This window comes from Cricetulus griseus, chromosome 6 (genome assembly GCF_003668045.3).
Source record: "Cricetulus griseus strain 17A/GY chromosome 6, alternate assembly CriGri-PICRH-1.0, whole genome shotgun sequence".
Taxonomy (NCBI): domain Eukaryota; kingdom Metazoa; phylum Chordata; class Mammalia; order Rodentia; family Cricetidae; genus Cricetulus; species Cricetulus griseus.
The window spans coordinates 14,298,697-14,314,664 of NC_048599.1; the positions used below are offsets into that span (position 1 = coordinate 14,298,697).

The following is a 15,968-nucleotide window of genomic DNA, read 5'->3' on the forward strand; positions in this document are numbered from 1 at the left end:
AGCCCCCAACTCCCTCTCATTATGTATCCCACCCCTCCCCACCCTACAGCTTATCCAGACCATCAGCGTGGTGGACAGAGATGAGCCCCAGAGTGGTCACCGCTTCTATTTCCGCCTGGTACCAGAAGCACCCAGCAATCCTCATTTCTCTCTGCTGGATATCCAAGGTGAGCCACCACCCCCAGGGTGCATAAGGGAGGGGCCCGGTGCATTGCCTTCCTCCTCTGTGGAAGCAAAGACCCCATGAGAGCCAGAGCTGGGTCTAAGGTCGCAGAGCATGAGCCAGGTCATGACTGAGGAACCAGGGTGTGGGTTGGCAGAGAGAAGGGATGCATCCCAAGGGCAGAGAATGGCAGTTGGAATGATCCTAAAAGAGCATCCAGAGGAACAGTGGGGCAGGCATTAGAGACAGTCCCTGAGCTGAGTGACAGAGGAAGGCAGCATTGAGCACACACTTGCACACCTGATTCAAAGTGCCCCCAACTCATGTCCCTTGTGGCATCCTCACAGACACAATGAAGGGTGGTCCCCCCAACCAGTGGTCTCAGAGGAAAATGCCCTGCGTGGTCCTTCATGGCCCATTCCTACTGAACCTGTCTGGTCAGTTCACATATAAACTTGGGGGTTTCACACCCACTCCTAAGTGTACACACACACACACACACACACACACACACACACACACACACACCTGTCTCTATATAATATAGGTGTTCTTTGACTCAGTCTCCCCGCTGCAGAAGCAAATTGCTCACGTGCCTGAGCTGAGTTCTTCATGATACCGCACTCCACTCCCGCCACGTTCCCGTGAAACTGACATTGAAATCTTTAAAAACAAAGCTGAGGGAGGCAGACTGTCAATGAACAGGAGTGAGGACCCCAGGAGGCAGCCCCGGCTCAGCTAAGGGCTCTCCACGACTGCCTGGCAGCTAGCTGTCCCTCTCTAAGCCTCAGTTTCAGTATCTGAAAATGGGGCTAATACACACCACCTCAAGTGACCGAGTCCCCCGAGGGAGGAGGGCTCCTGGGATGGATGGCAGACCCCGAGCTCTCCCTTTCTCTTAAGCACTGTTGAGACACAGTCTCTATGTGGCAAGCTCTGCTCTGGGTCCTGGAAATACAATGACAGATGGGAGAGAATCTCCGCCCTCGTGGAGTTCATGTTCCATTGAAGCAAGTCAGGAATTAAACAAATCAATAATACGTCAGGCGTGATGAGTGGCCAGGGAGGAAGGACAGCATAGCCGTGTTCCTCAAGACTCTGGGCCTTGCTTAGTTTGTTGTCAGCCTTTGGGTTCCCAGAGCAAATCTGGCACCTTGGAGGTGTTCAATAAAATGTGTGGCATGAAGCTGTCTTCGAAAGGTACTGTAGGGGAGACTCTCTGAATAGGCATTGAAATGGATGAGGAGCTGGCTCAGTAGGTAAAGTGTCTGCTGTGCTAGAATGAGGACCTGAGTTCAAATCCTTGGTACCTGTGTAAGCTGGGCATAGTAGCATGTTTCTATAATCCTGACACTGGGAGGCAAGGACAGGAGGATCCCGAGAAACTTGCTAGCCTAGTCTAATCAGCGAGTTCCAGGCCAACAACACCCTGCCTCAGAAATTAAAGTGGAAAATGATAGAGGAAGATACGTGACACTGACCTCTGCTTCTCACGCACAGGCAAGTGCACCACATATACGTGCTCACACAAGTATATACCACACACACACACACACACACACACACACACACACACACACACTTACACATACGCAAATAAATAGAAACTAAAAGCAACTGGGAGTGAGCCACACAGATAACCAGAGTGAAAACTGGTGGCAGAAACAGCAAGTTCCAAACAAATGAAAAACAGGACTGGAAAGGGCTAAGTCAAGAGGCATGGTGTGGGGGTGGGGGTGGGTAAGATCATGTTGGCTCCTTCTGGTCTTAGAACAGGCCTGGGGCCACTCCCAAGAGTTTCAGACCCTACCCACTACAGGGAGAAGCCTTAAGGCCTGAAGTCAAACCCATCTGTGTTTCCAGGGGCCACATTAAGAATCTTTACCACCCAGTGCCTCTACTCTGACACCTGACCCCAGAGGACAATGATGGCAGCTAGAGCTGGACCCTGGAGCCCCTGCCGTGTCTTGCATTAGCCCCTCTACTAAGGGCAGGGGCATGGCTGTGATAAAGGCTAAGGCTGTAGGAGGAACTGGGCTATTTAAATCTTTTTGGAAGCAATTCAACAACCAATACAGCTCAGCCCACACATCCCTCTCTTGGTTCCCTGAGCTGGCACCCATGGACATAATCAGTCCTGTACCTGCCTCTCCAAGTTCAAAGGTCTTAGGAACTCTGGGGCGTGAGGCACCACCCCTGCTGCTCCTCCTAGTTAGGGGCTTCCAGAGCTCCCTTTTGGGGTGGTCCTCTAGTGCAAGCTTTGGGGACAGGGTAACCTTAGTCTGATGAGGTCAGAGAAGCCATGGAAAGTCCCTTCCTCCAGTCCTTCACCCCTTACTTCCCTCAATGTGCCAACCCCCCACCTCCTCATCATATAAATATCTTAGGTGACAAGCGGCTACCCCAACCCATCTGCTTCTTTGTACAAATGTGTAGCCAGTTTGGAAATGTGATTTATAAATATTGCCTTTGCAGCCAGGGATTGACGCTGATGGATGTCGGGCCAGATGGATGGATGCTACTCCCGGGCACAGGTCCCACACAGAAGGGTGGGGCAGGCCTAGGGTGGTCAGTGGCTTCCCAGAGAAAGGTAGCTGAATGGGGTCAGGACAATACCCCGGGAATCCCCCTCCACTGGGCAGAGGTATGGCAGGGCTCTGAGCGCTCAGAACATCTGGCTGCATAGTGGGAGACAGTAACCCTGAGACAGGATCTCTGTCTTGCTTGGCAGTTGGAGGCTGGGCCAGGGCCAGCCGCTCACTTCTCAAATCTGTCTACTTCTCTCTGCTGCCACTACTGCTATTGTCTCACAAACACACCACCGCTTCCAACCTGCAGTCCATGTCAATGCCTGCATTTTCCATTATAAGTGTCCTTGGCTACCAGGAAGGTTCAAGCCAGGACAGAAACCATGTCTATCTTATTCACAGCCATGTCTCCAGGGGCTGGAATAATCCTGACATATAGAGAGTGCTCCGTTCAGATTTACTGTGGAATGAATGGGTGATGCTTCCCTGGGTCACTTCTTGATTTAAAGCCCACGAATCAATGGCCTCCTGTTGCGTTTCAGAAAGTAGCTCAAGTTCCTTACGAAAACTGGCCTGCTAAACTTCCCAGGACGGGCTCTGCCTCCCTCCAACCACAGGCTGTGCCCCGGCCTCAGCACCAGCGCACGGGCTGTTCTCATTTCCTGGACTTGGACTTGTCCACCTAGGATGAACTTCCACTGGGACATCTGTCACTTATCCCCAGAAACTCTCCCAGAATCCCCAAGCACGGTCAGGTCCTCTCAGTGTTCTTCCTACACTGGCCCTTCCCAATGCTCCCGTGGTTTGTAATCCTAGACAGCAGAGCTGTGGGCTCCTTCACTTAGCGTTTGCCTCACACATTAGCGTCTGAGCTCTGATCCAGGCAATGGCTGATTTAGCTCTCCTTTGTTTCCCTTCAGCAGCCAGCAGGCAGCCTAGCTTGCAGCAGTTAATGAAGAGCTTCCGAAGGAAGAGAGACAAAGAGGAAGGGAAAGAGGAGGGGGAGGGAGGGAAGGAAGGAAGGAAGAGGATTGGTAGATGGAAACGAGGGAAGATGAATGAATGCTGTTGATGGTGGCGGGAGGAGGGTGGGTGGACAGGTGAGGGGTGATGGGTGGGTGGACAGGTGAGGGGTGATGGGTGGATGGACAGGTGAGGGGTGATGGGTGGGTGGACAGGTGAGGGGTGATGGGTGGGTGGACAGGTGAGGGGTGATGGGTGGATGGACAGGTGAGGGGTGATGGGTGGGTGGACAGGTGGGTGATGAAGAGTGGATGGGGAGGTGAAATACAGGGGGCGGAAGCATAGATGAATGGTGGGTGGGTGAGTGCTGGAGGATGGAAGATGGTTAGCAGACAGAGGGTAGACGGATGGACGCTGGAAGGGGGACGAATGTTTGAGGACTAGGAAACTGATGGGTAGATGGATCTGTGAATGGGTGGTAGAGGGAGATGTATGTGTATGGGTGGACGGATGGTGGAGAGTGGATGAGGTCTAGAGAAGGACGGATCTGTGGGTGATAGAGAGTAGATGGATGAGGGAAGGTGGATGTGTATACATGGACGCTTGAGAACGGATGGGTAGGTAGTCTGTAGAGGAATGATGGAGGAGAGAGAGATTGATGGATGGCTCTATACATGGGTGCTGGATGAATGGACGGGTGGGTGAATAGGCAGACAGATGGACAGATGATGAAGAAACAAGTCTCTATTCTTTTATTTTAGTGTGTGTGTGTGGTGTGTGTGTGTGTGTGTGTGTGTGTGTGTGTGTGTGTGTACATGAGTGCAGGTACTGGTGGACATCACAGGCATGAGATCCCCTGGAGCTGGAGTTACAGGCAGTTGTGAGTTACCCATTGTGAGTGCCGGGAACACCGGCCTCTACAAGAGCAGTATATGTCCTCTTAGCAGCTGCGCCATCTCTCCATCCCCATAGTCACTTCTTTCAGAGTTTTTAAAGTGACATTTATTTATTTTGTGCCCTGAGGGGAGAGGGGGAGGCAAGCCACATGGCGTTAGAGGTCATAGGATAACTTGTATAAGTTGGTTCTCTCCACCCACCATGTGGATCCTAGGGTTGGAACTTGAGTCATCAGGCTTGCTGAGCCACCATGCCAGCCCCACAAGTCACTTCTAACTGAGACTCAGTTTCCACATACACCAAGGGAGACCCTTCCCTAGCCCTGACTAGGGGAGCTAAATGTGTGTTTCAAATGCCCACAGGCTAATATATGAGAAGCGTCCAGCTGGTGCCAATGCAGCCCCACCCTCCACCCCCTTCTTCGCCCTCTGCACTTAACCTTCTCTCTTCCCTGGCGGTAGGCAGTGTTTTCTTAGCCTGAACTGCCTCAACCTTCAACAGAAGACTCCAGAGGCCAAGCCAGAACTCAAGGAGCTGGCCCATGGCTGCCACTTAGCCCAAGAGTTGTGGTCCCTTCAAACTTTGTTCTTTGAGACTAGCATAGGGCCAGGCTCCAGCTGGCCAATAGTGGAGAAACAGGCACACATTTGCTTCTTACAAGGTAACAAGTGCTGCCGCAGAGCTGTGCGTGGCATTGGAGCCATAAATCCCTCCTTCCCAGGGAAATGGAGAAGAGGTGATACCTTGCTGGAACATGATGGATGGGGAATTTGCCCAGGCAGGAAGGCAGAGAGGATGCCCCAGATAGCAGAGCCTTGCAGAAGCAAGGCAGGGACATCCAGACAGGGAGTAGGTGTGGGGTGCGGCACGTGGGAAAACTATTAACCAGCGTTTATGAGGAATTGTGAGCTGGAGATGATTGTATTCCAATCTCACTGCTAGGTAAGACCCTGGTTCTGTTTGCTGATGAGGGCATTGAAGACGGAGCAGGCTTGTGCACGATGCACACGGTGTTACTAACACTTGCATGGAAATGTTCAAATGTACATAAGAGTGGGTAGAATAAGACATTGAACCTTGTCACATCTGGACATCTGCCCACCTCCTATGTGTGTTCAAGGTCATGAATCAGTCTTCCCAAGGGCTCTTTCTTCATCATTGTGTCCATGGTAAAGAAAACCAAACTTGTGGAAACCATTGGGGAGCAGGGACTATTGAGAAGCGGTGGCAAGGGGAAACTGGCTCTGTCCTGGGCTGAGATTTCCTTCCAAACTAGCCCCAGGGAGATCTCAGGTTGCCTTGCCACACAAGCATAGGTTTTGTCCAGCTACCTGGGACTCAAAACAATGAGAAGGGACTCTGGGCTCCCAAAGTCTCAGGTGAGAACCCATGGTGACAGCAAAGTTAAGGAGAGTTGGGCCCAGCAGACAAGCAGTAGGTCAGACACAGAGATGGACTGTCAATCCTGGGGCTCTCAGCCCTTCAGACCACCACACTGTGCAGGACTGAGAGGAGTCCCAGAAAGCAAGGGTCAATGCTGCCTGGCACATGTGTGATAGATGTTGAGGAGACAAGAAAAGGAGAGGAAGTGGGTACCATATGTCACTCTATGCTGCCAGAGCAGCTGCCCTTTGCCAGTTTTGCCTGGCCTGTAGCAAGCTCAGTCTGGGCAACAGGCACCACTGTGTGGTTTGCCCCTCTCTCTGTGTAAAAAGTAAAATGTTGGTTAGGGAGACTGAGGCTCTATGGTCCCCTCATGTGACCATGTAGGCTGTGTCCCCAACCTGGAAGCTCAGCTTCTTAATGAGACCTCACACTCCAGAACTTCTGAGTAACACAGAGGGCAGAAAGGCCCCTCAGCCATAGGCACGTACCAGCCCATGTTGCCAGCCACCTCTGATGACCTTGAATTTGTCAAGGTCCAGCAAACCACAACCAAGGACCACAGGACTCCTAAAAGCAGACTGCATTTGAAATGGGAGTAGAATCTGGGACAAAGCAAGCTGTTGAGATCAATGGGGGAAAAAATTGGCATGGCTAAGGCCAGGACCTTGGCCCAGCTGGGGACAGAATCTTGGATTAGCTGAGGACAGTACCTTGGCACAGCTGGGAATAAAAACTCTTAGAGTTGATGAAAACACGCTTAAGACAGCCGGGAACTGAATCCGGGGACAGCCGAGGACACCCATGGGCTCTGGGAGCTCGAGGATCTTCAGCAGCTTGGGCAGAATTGGAGGAGATAAGGGGACAGGTGTGTGAATCCTTGGAGAGGCAGTAGTTTGGGGTTGTGAAGAGGCAGGCCTCAAGGTGGGATCAGGGTGTGGCTGCACTGGGGTCTGGCCCAGCCCTGAGTCACGCACTGCCCATTTCTCCCAAGCAGATAACACAGCTGCGGTGCACACACAGCACGTGGGCTTCAATCGGCAAGAGCAGGATGTGTTCCTCCTACCCATCCTTGTTGTGGACAGCGGGCCACCCACCCTGAGCAGCACGGGCACCCTCACCATCCGCATCTGTGGCTGTGACAGCTCTGGCACCATCCAGTCCTGCAACACCACCGCCTTTGTCATGGCTGCCTCCCTCAGCCCTGGAGCACTCATTGCTCTCTTGGTCTGTGTCCTCATTCTGGTCGGTGAGTCCAAGAGCATCCTACCATTACTGGACCTGGGAAGGGAGCCTCAGTCTGCTTCCACCGCATGAGAATAGGCTGGCTAAAACCATCCCCAGCCTCTGCTTGCACCTTCTGTGGGAAGTCTCTGAAGTGCAAATGGTGGCCCACTTGGGACAGTTCATGCAATGCTCCTCCCTGGTGTTAAAAACCACATGTATAGCCCAGGCTGGTGGCTCATTCCTGTAATCTCAACACTTGGAAAGCTGAGGCAGGAGAATTGCTGCAAGTTAGAGGCTATCCTGGGCTATGTTTTAAGTTCCAGATCAACCTGGACTATAGAATGACACACCTTTTTTTAAAAAAAAAAGAAACAGGGAGCTGAGGTCTGGCCTAATTGGTAGAGTGCTTGCCCAGTGTACAAAGCCCTGGGTTCGATCCCCAGTACTGCATAAATCGAGGGTGATGGCACAAGGCTGCGATCCCAACACCTCAGAAGTAGAGACAAGAGTATCAGAAGTCAAAGGTCATCTTTGGCTATTTAGGGAGTTCGAGACAAACCTATTGGACATGAAACCTTGCTTCAAAGAGGCGGGGGTAATGGGGAATAGCAAGCATATTTTTTCAATTCTCTTGTCTAGTGCCCTTATTTGTTCTCCATAAAGAGAAGCAGGGTTGAATGGCCAGGTGTATCAACCCATTTCTCAGATGAAGAAACTGACACAGGTTAAGTCTCCTTAGTCTGTGTCTCCACCTCTAACTTTGCCACCTGCCAGGAAATAAAACTGGGACACCTTAGGGCACCTGGGACAATGTCTTTAGACACTGTGGACACTGGTAACAAAAGCCATTTGAACCCATGTCCCTTGTGAAAAGAGATGTGAACAGTCTTTGACTGCTGTCACACCCAAGTGCTGACTGTAGACAGAACAGCCAGAGCTGGGAGCTCTCTGGAGACCATGCTCGCCAGCCCTGCCCAGTCCATCAGGAGATGACAACCCCCATTGTGCTGCCCATCCTCCAGTGACCTCTGCACCCCTCAGATCCCTGCAGAGGCTCTGGACAGACTCTGTCTAGCCAGGAGTGCAGCCCCCTCCCTCCCCACCACAGCCCAGGGCTCAGAAACCCTTTTTCCAGAGGGTGCACTTTACAGCGGTTTCATTTTCCGAAGCAGTGCAAACAAATTTCTGCCTAATTGCCCACAAACGAAGAAAGTGCACATCAGTGCTCTAAAGGTGACGGGCGGAATCACTGATCAGGGCTGGCACATCTGTTGCCCGCCGCCCGCAAACCCCGCCATCTGCTCTCATGGGCATCCCCTCCACAGCCCCAGGTCTCCAGCTCCAAACGCTGTCCATCTATCTTCCCCACTTCTCTCTTGATGCCCTCTTTCCCTCCAGCCCTCCCTCAAGGCCTGTCTCCAGCCCCCACTCCCTTCCCTGTTGTAAGCTACCAAGTTAGGTGGTGAGCTCTTACCCCTGCTGTGGCCCTCACAGCTGGCTCTGGCCACAGGCCTGGCTGCATCTGTCAGGAGCCCCAAGAAGCGTCTAAACCCTGCCACAGTGCTTGGCATGTGTCTGTCCATCCATGTATCCACCCATCTATCCACCATCGTTTATTTACAGATCCATCCATTGAATCCCTCTCAGGTGCCGGACTGTTTCCACAATAGGATTCATCACTGAGCAAGAGATTTTTTTTTAATTCACTCTTGGGGCTGGAAAGATATCTTAGCAGTTAAGAACACTGGCTGCTCTTCCAGAGGTTCCATTCCCAGCACCCACATGGCAACTCAAAACTGTCTGTAACTCCAGTTCCAGGGGATCTGACCCCTCTTCTGGCACTGACCAGCACTGCACACATACAGGCAAGCAAAACACCCAAACATAAAACAAACTAAAAATCATTTTTTTTTTTGATTTTTCAAGACAGGGTTTCTCAGGACTGGAATGTGGATGAACCTCCAGGCTGGAGGTGTTAGAGGGAAGTTAAAACCATGGGCCTTCGGGACAGTGGCAAGCAAGCGAGGGAGTGTTAGGGAGGAACAGGTCTTGAGAAGACTGGGAGCTGGGGGACCTGGCTGTTTGGAACTAGCTCTTGTAGACCAGGTTGGTCTTGAACTCACAGAGATCCGCCTGCCTCTGCCTCCTGAGTGCTGGGATTAAAGGCATGCGCCACCAAGGCCCGGCTTAAATAACATTTTTTATTTCACATATGTATATAACATATCTGGATTGCATCTACCCACAAACCCCCAGACCTTCCCTACATGTCCCCTTCCCACCCTCAAGTCCTCTTTGTGGCTTCACTGTAATAACCCAGAGTCCCGTTAGTGTTGCCTGCATGTGTGGCTGTCTACTGGGGCCTACCAGTGACCACACCCCTGGAGAAAAATGGCTCTTCCTCTCTCAGCTCCGGCAAATGTAGCTTTAGGACTAAGGGTGAGACCTTGCTGGCCCCGCCCTTATCCTTGCTGGAATGTCTGTCCACTGGTTTGATCTTGTGCATCTCACGGCAGCTGCTGAGAGTGACAGCCAAGTCTAGAAGACAGCATGTCACAGCGCCCCTCCCTGTCATGTCACAGCGCCCCTCCCCGTCCTCCGGCTCTTACATTCTTTCTTCCCCCCTTTCCATCAATGTTCAGCCCTGGTGGAGGGAGATGACCAGAAGGGTGCCTTCAAGGCCTGGGTGGATGAAGAGAGATTCTGAGGTCAGCCAAGGGGACTGGAATGTGGATGAGCTGCTCCTGGCTGGAGGTGTTAGAGGAAGAAATGGGAAGCATAGAATTTCTGGGTGGACAGAGGAGGGCAAGGGAGGAAGATGGGTGGCCTTCAACCTTACAGCGTCTAGAGCTGGGTGGCCCCCAAACCGGGTGTAAATCTTAGGGAGCTCTTCTGGGCAACCCCAGTGGGAAGCCCACTGGGTGCCTTCAGCCTAGTATGTAAATCTTACAGCTCTTCTGGGCAGTCCCACTAGCCGTGCAGTTTGCATGCCTCCCGAGACAAATAGCTCACCACCTACCCTGAGTGTCACAGCTCTCAGTTCTCACTGTAAGAAATAGGAAACCTGGGGAACTTTGAGGGGCTATGAAGCTCCGCTGTCGGGTTAGGGGGATGGAGGGAGGCCAGGAAGCGCGCTGTGCTGAGTTCAGCCCTCACCACTCTGTCTCCCGCCCCCACCCCCGTCCCCGCAGTGCTGGCTCTGCTGATCCTCACCCTCAGGCGTCACCACAAGAGCCACCTGAGCTCGGATGTGGATGAGGACATGCGAGACAACGTGATCAAATACAACGACGAGGGCGGCGGCGAGCAGGACACCGAGGCTTATGACATGTCAGCGCTGCGGAGCCTCTACGACTTCGGGGAGCTGAAGGGTGGCGACGCGGGCGGGGGCGCGGCCAGTCCCCCCCAGGCCGCTTCCTCCTCCGAGCGCCACTCGCTGCCTCGGGGGCCGTCGAGCCCCGAGCCGGACTTCTCGGTGTTCAGGGACTTCATCAGCCGCAAGGTGGCGCTGGCGGACGCGGACCTGTCGGTGCCGCCCTACGACGCCTTCCAGACCTACGCGTTCGAGGGCGCGGGCTCGCCGGCCGCCTCGCTCAGCTCGCTGCACAGCGGCTCCACCGGCTCCGAGCAGGACTTCGCCTTTCTCCGCGCCTGGGGCCCGCGCTTCCGACCGCTGGCCGCGCTCTACGCCGGTCACCGCGGAGACGACGAGGCCCCGGCCTCCTAGCCCCGGCCCTGCCAGTCTGGCAGCGCGGCCCGACGGGAGGGGACCTGCATGGCCCCCGCGCCGCGACACGCCCCCAAGGGGTGAAGCCTGCGAGGACTCAGGGGTGCGGGGTGGTGACCGACGTCAGGAGAAGGGAGGGGAACCTGGCCTGCGCGGCCCTGGGGTTGGAAGGGACCGCGGAGGGGCAACCCGGTGCTGGGAAAGGACCCGAGAGGAGGAGAAAGCAGAGGAGGACTCTGCTGCCATGCCCGCCCCAGGGCTTTCTGGCGTCCAAGTAAAGATGAAGGAAGGGCTGTCCATTTACTAAGCGCCTACTGTGTGCTGGGAGCTACCCAGAGAACGATTGCATTGTTGTTGAAAATATGAGGCGGAGTCCCACAGGTGCCAGATGGGAAAGCCCCAGAGAAGTGGGTGTGACCTGCCCGGGGACACCCAGACAGCAAGTGGTGGAGCCTCTGGCACTGACCAGCTGCCTGGACAAGTCACCTCATTACTCTGGGCCTCAGTTTCCTCATCTGTCAAATGAGGTTAATAACAGCGCCTACCTCGAAGATTTGAGAGGATGAGAAGGGGTCATGTGTCAAGTTGTTGGGCAGGGCCTGGCACAGAGTAGGTGTTCAATAAATGTTCGCCTTTGTTACTATCCTTATCCTTGTGGTTACCGGAAGCCGGGTGTCTGAACTCACTTTCTCACCCTTCCTCTGCTGCATTCCACCATCTCCAGGGGAAGAGGAATTGATCCCAGCTGTCAGCCCCTGGCCCTCTGAAGGGAAACAGATGTGCCTAGCAACTGCAGAATCTCCCTGCTTTGGGGGCTATATCAGAATGAGCCCCCTGGCAAGGATGCTAAAACAAGCTGAGCTTGGGTAGGAAGAAAAGGCTGTGCACAGTGGTGGTGTTACTTGTTGTGGGAGCTGGGTTCCTTCCCTCTCTAGGTTCCAATTTAAGATTCCCCTGAACTGGGCATAGTGACACAGACCCGTAATCCCAGCAGGAGGAGCAGAAGCTCAAAGACACCCTCAGCTACTTGATGAGTTCGAGGGCAGCCTGGGCTACATGAGACTCTATTTAAAGACAATGGCTGTCTTCTGTCCTCCCTGCCTCCCAGCTCCCCTGGGGTGGGTGGCTCAGTGATTACCCACAGGCCTGGTGTGAATTCCAGCTCCTGAGAGCTGGCCACCCTTCACCCAGGCCCTCTACTGCTGAAGCCTCAGTTTGCTTAGCTGTAAAGCAGGTGGGGATGGGGCTAAAAAGGAGATGGTGGATGCTGAGCTCCAATCTCAGTGCCTCCCTGACATGTAAGAAGTACTCAGTAAATGATCCTTGGTTACCTTGTCACCTTCTCAGGGAACTCGCTCCCATTCCTTCTCACCAGGCCAAAAGGTCCATGGTGGTGATGCAGAGGTAGCTGGTGTGACCTGAATGCCACCACGCATTCTGCCCTAGTTTAGAGATCAGGTAACAGGTTCACAGCAACAACATACCCAAAGTTACACAGATAGGTAGCTCTATTGTTGTTGTTGTTGTTATTGGGGGTACATTTGTGTGTGTATGTAACACATCCCACATACAAAGAAGACAACTTTCAGGAGTTGGTTCTCTGCTTCCACGGTGGGTTCCACCCACTCAGGTGGCTAAGCACTTTTACCCAATAAGCCATCTTGCTGGCCCTGATAAGTAGTTCCTGCCTTCCAGTAGCCGAAGGCCCAGGAGACAGAGACAGAGGCCACTAGCAATAACACCTTTGATGAAGCAGACTGAACAGAGCAAAGCCCCCGGAGTACAGGAGGGAGAGTGGATAATTCCTGGGGCCTGATGGGTCTTGAAGCATGAGCCTGAGATGGATGAGGTGGCCAGGCAAGCGAGAGCATCCCAAGGGGCACACAAGCATCTGCAAAGGCTGGGTTGGGTAGGTTGCAGAATGAGACTGCTTCAAGCAAGGCAGATGGTTCCCTGAACTGGCTCACCAGGGGGAGGAGGAGGCTGAGGCAGAGAAGGCTGTGAGAAGATCCTGAAGGCTGGACTAAGGAATCTGCAGCTTTGCTCACCTTGAACCTCCGTGAAGGAGGCCCAGCCTGCAAGAGCTGGAATTCACACCAGGCCCATGAGTCACCTAGGAGACTGGGAGGGAATTCAGGAAGCCACTATTGTCTTACAATCACAGCTCTACAGACATTTATCCACCTTCTGAGGACCACTGTGGTGGCTGATGGCAGGGACATGGGTGGTGAATGAGGCAGGGATCTGAGAGTCACATTCTTCCTACAAGGGACCCTCAAGGTGACTATTTCAAGGTCACCCAGCTGTTAACAGCTGAGACAAGGCAGGACCTCTCACCCCAAGCCTGTTTTGTACACACACACACACACACACACACACAGTTGCGTTGACTGATTCTGATCCTCTCAAGCAGGGAGATGACCTGTTTAGAGGGATACAAAGTCACGGGTCCAAACCCTACACATGACCTGACTAGGTCACAGAGTGAAAGGGCTGGACAGGAATAAAGAATCCCACTGATCCTGACTCACCATCTGGGCCTCCTGCTCTGCTTTCTGCCTGCTGTGTGACTTTGAACAACTTGCTCATGCTCTCTGTACCTCTGTCCTCTTACCCATCAGAGCGCACGAGTTGTTCAGACAATGACTCTACCAGGTGATGGTGAGGTCAAAATGCAATTGTAATATCCAACAATGAACACTTCCCCAAAGTTAGCTCAAACCAATGGGGTAACTTCAGTGTATAGATGAGGAAACCAAGGCACAAAGAGAAGATGACTTGGTCCAAGTTGAGCAGGTTAAAATAAGTGAAACTGTCAGGCTTAAAGATGTGCACTCCGGCTGGGCATGGTGACACACGCCTTTAACCCCAGCACTTAGGAGGCAGAGGCAGATGGAGCTCAATGAGTTCGAGGTCAGCCTGGTCGACAAAGTGAGTTCCAGGACAGCCAGGGCTAATACACAGAGAACCCAGTCTGGAAAAAACAAAAACAAAAAACAACAACAAAAAAAAAAGAAAAAAAAAAAAGGTGGGTGCTCTGGTGTGGTACCACCTGGTGGGCAGCCCTGGAACTAATGCCACATCATCAACCCTCAGCATGTCCTGACCTATCCAAATGTCACCATCCATGTAACACTGCCAACCTACCCAGTCTGTGGTCCTCAAGCCTCTGGTGATTTCTCCTGGTTCTGGGTTGGGGTTGCAAGGAAAGGTACCCCCAGCCCCTTTATCCCAGCTGCTGCCTAGTTCTTGCTTCCCCAAGACCCCGAGGCATCCCATGTGTTCAGTCCCTTCCCGGGGTCTACAGAGTGCTCACACCAAGCACCCTCTGAGTGTCTCTGACCATCTGGGATGACTGTAAAAGATCTCATGGAGTGCGTAGTCTTTGATCGTTTGTCTCACAAGGCCCCTAGGAGTCCCAAATTGTCTGTCTGTTTTAGGAAGAGAATAGTGCCACCAAGCAAGCACCAGGCACCAAAAAATGGCACACCCAACTGGGCCTGGGAGCTCAGAGATGAGGGCCTTCTCATCATAATGTCTGCCCTCTGCACAAGGCCACTAGGAAAATGAAAGACAAACAAAATCCCCTTTTGTTGTCATCTACCTTGTCTCCAACATCATCGTGAGAAAAGACAGTGGGGGTCTTGAAAGAAAAATGGATGTATTAATATAATTGACCAAGAATTCCAGAATCAGGCTGAATGACAGTGATGGTACTGGCCATAGTGATAAGAGCATGCTTATGCAGTACTTGCTGCATGCCTGACTAAGCAACATCGAATGATAAAATATGAATCCATATGAGACTCACTAATTCTGGGCCATGTTTAGCTCTTTACATACCGTGACCTGTTCCATTTGAAAGTGTGGTTCTTTTGAGCCCAGTTTTACAAAGCTGATATAAAGAATCCCAAGCTCATGAATGAGGAAAGCTTACTCAAGCTTAGGTAAATCCCGGGCAGCACATGTAATTCAGTCAATAGGGTGTTCACCTGGCATGCACAAAGTTCATAGTTCTATTCCCAGCACAGGCCTGTAAACCCAGCACTTGGAAGGCAGAGGCAAGGAGGGGATCAGAAAGTCAAGATCATTCTTAGCTACACAAGAAGTTCAAGGCCAGCTTGTGCAACATTCAGACCTGTCTCAAAAGAACAAACAAAAAGAAAAAGGGAAGAAAAGAAGGGAAGGAGAAGGAGGCAGGAAGGGAGGAATTAGTTCTGTACAGGAACTAGACAACGTGAAACACAGGACAGAGAAGCAGCCGAGGTGAGGAGATGGTGCTCCAGAAAGAGGGCAGGTCTAGGAGCAAGATGGAGGTCCACCACCATCCACCACTGGTCTGAATCTCTGGTGTATTACCACTGTTTCCTCACGTGGCCATGAACACAAAGCAGAGAGAGAGGGAGGCAGCCTGAGCACCACAGGTCAAGATCCAACGCCTGCCTCCCTGACTCAGGCAACTCAGAGAGCCGGCTGCTGTCACAGGGGGCGGCTCAGCACGGCATCGCATCCGTCAGCCAGCCGTCATCACCGCCCACCCCTGGGTCACGATTCAGCAGCTCCACTTACCTCCTGCCAGCCAGCATGCTCCAGCCAGCTCTGTCACTGGCCGCTGAGCATTTTGCAAATGTGGCCCTGTCAGCCCTGGGTTGAAGTGTGAGTTCACGCTCCAGTGGCTGCAGGAGAATGCTGGCACAGGAAGCTCTCACACAGTGCACCCTAAGACATGTTCCTGCCTGTGTCTGCCATGCCAACATGCATGTGCACCACTGAACACACAGAGGATGTCCTGTAGGTCTGCAAATGCAATCACAGGCCAGCATGTTATGTATGCCGTGGGGGCAAGCATTCATGTGTGCATTTGTTTACATACAAGGCATGCAATGTATCCACATTCTCAAGCTCATGTGCACTTGTGTGTCACTGGGTCTCTTCAGCCAGTGAACGCATTTTCCCATTCAGGCCACACCCCGCATGTATGTGTCACCTCCACAAGCTCCCATCAAAGGCATTGTATATGTTGCCACATGAGGAACACATATGCCCACTTGTCTGTGTACACAAGAAAGCATGTGCAGGT

The 15,968-nt window shown here is 52.7% G+C and overlaps 1 protein-coding gene across 1 annotated transcript in view; it reads left to right on the forward strand.

Moving 5' to 3' along the window:
* The window catches only part of Cdh22 (cadherin 22), a 66,149-nt gene extending 55,261 nt beyond the window's left edge, over positions 1-10,888 (forward strand). The window contains exons 9-11 of the mRNA XM_035447172.1: positions 50-167; positions 6,932-7,183; positions 10,353-10,888. Of these exons, the coding sequence (XP_035303063.1) occupies positions 50-167; positions 6,932-7,183; positions 10,353-10,888 (906 nt within the window). The remainder of the gene's footprint in view (positions 1-49; positions 168-6,931; positions 7,184-10,352) is intronic.
* Positions 10,889-15,968: the final 5,080 nt, after the last annotated feature.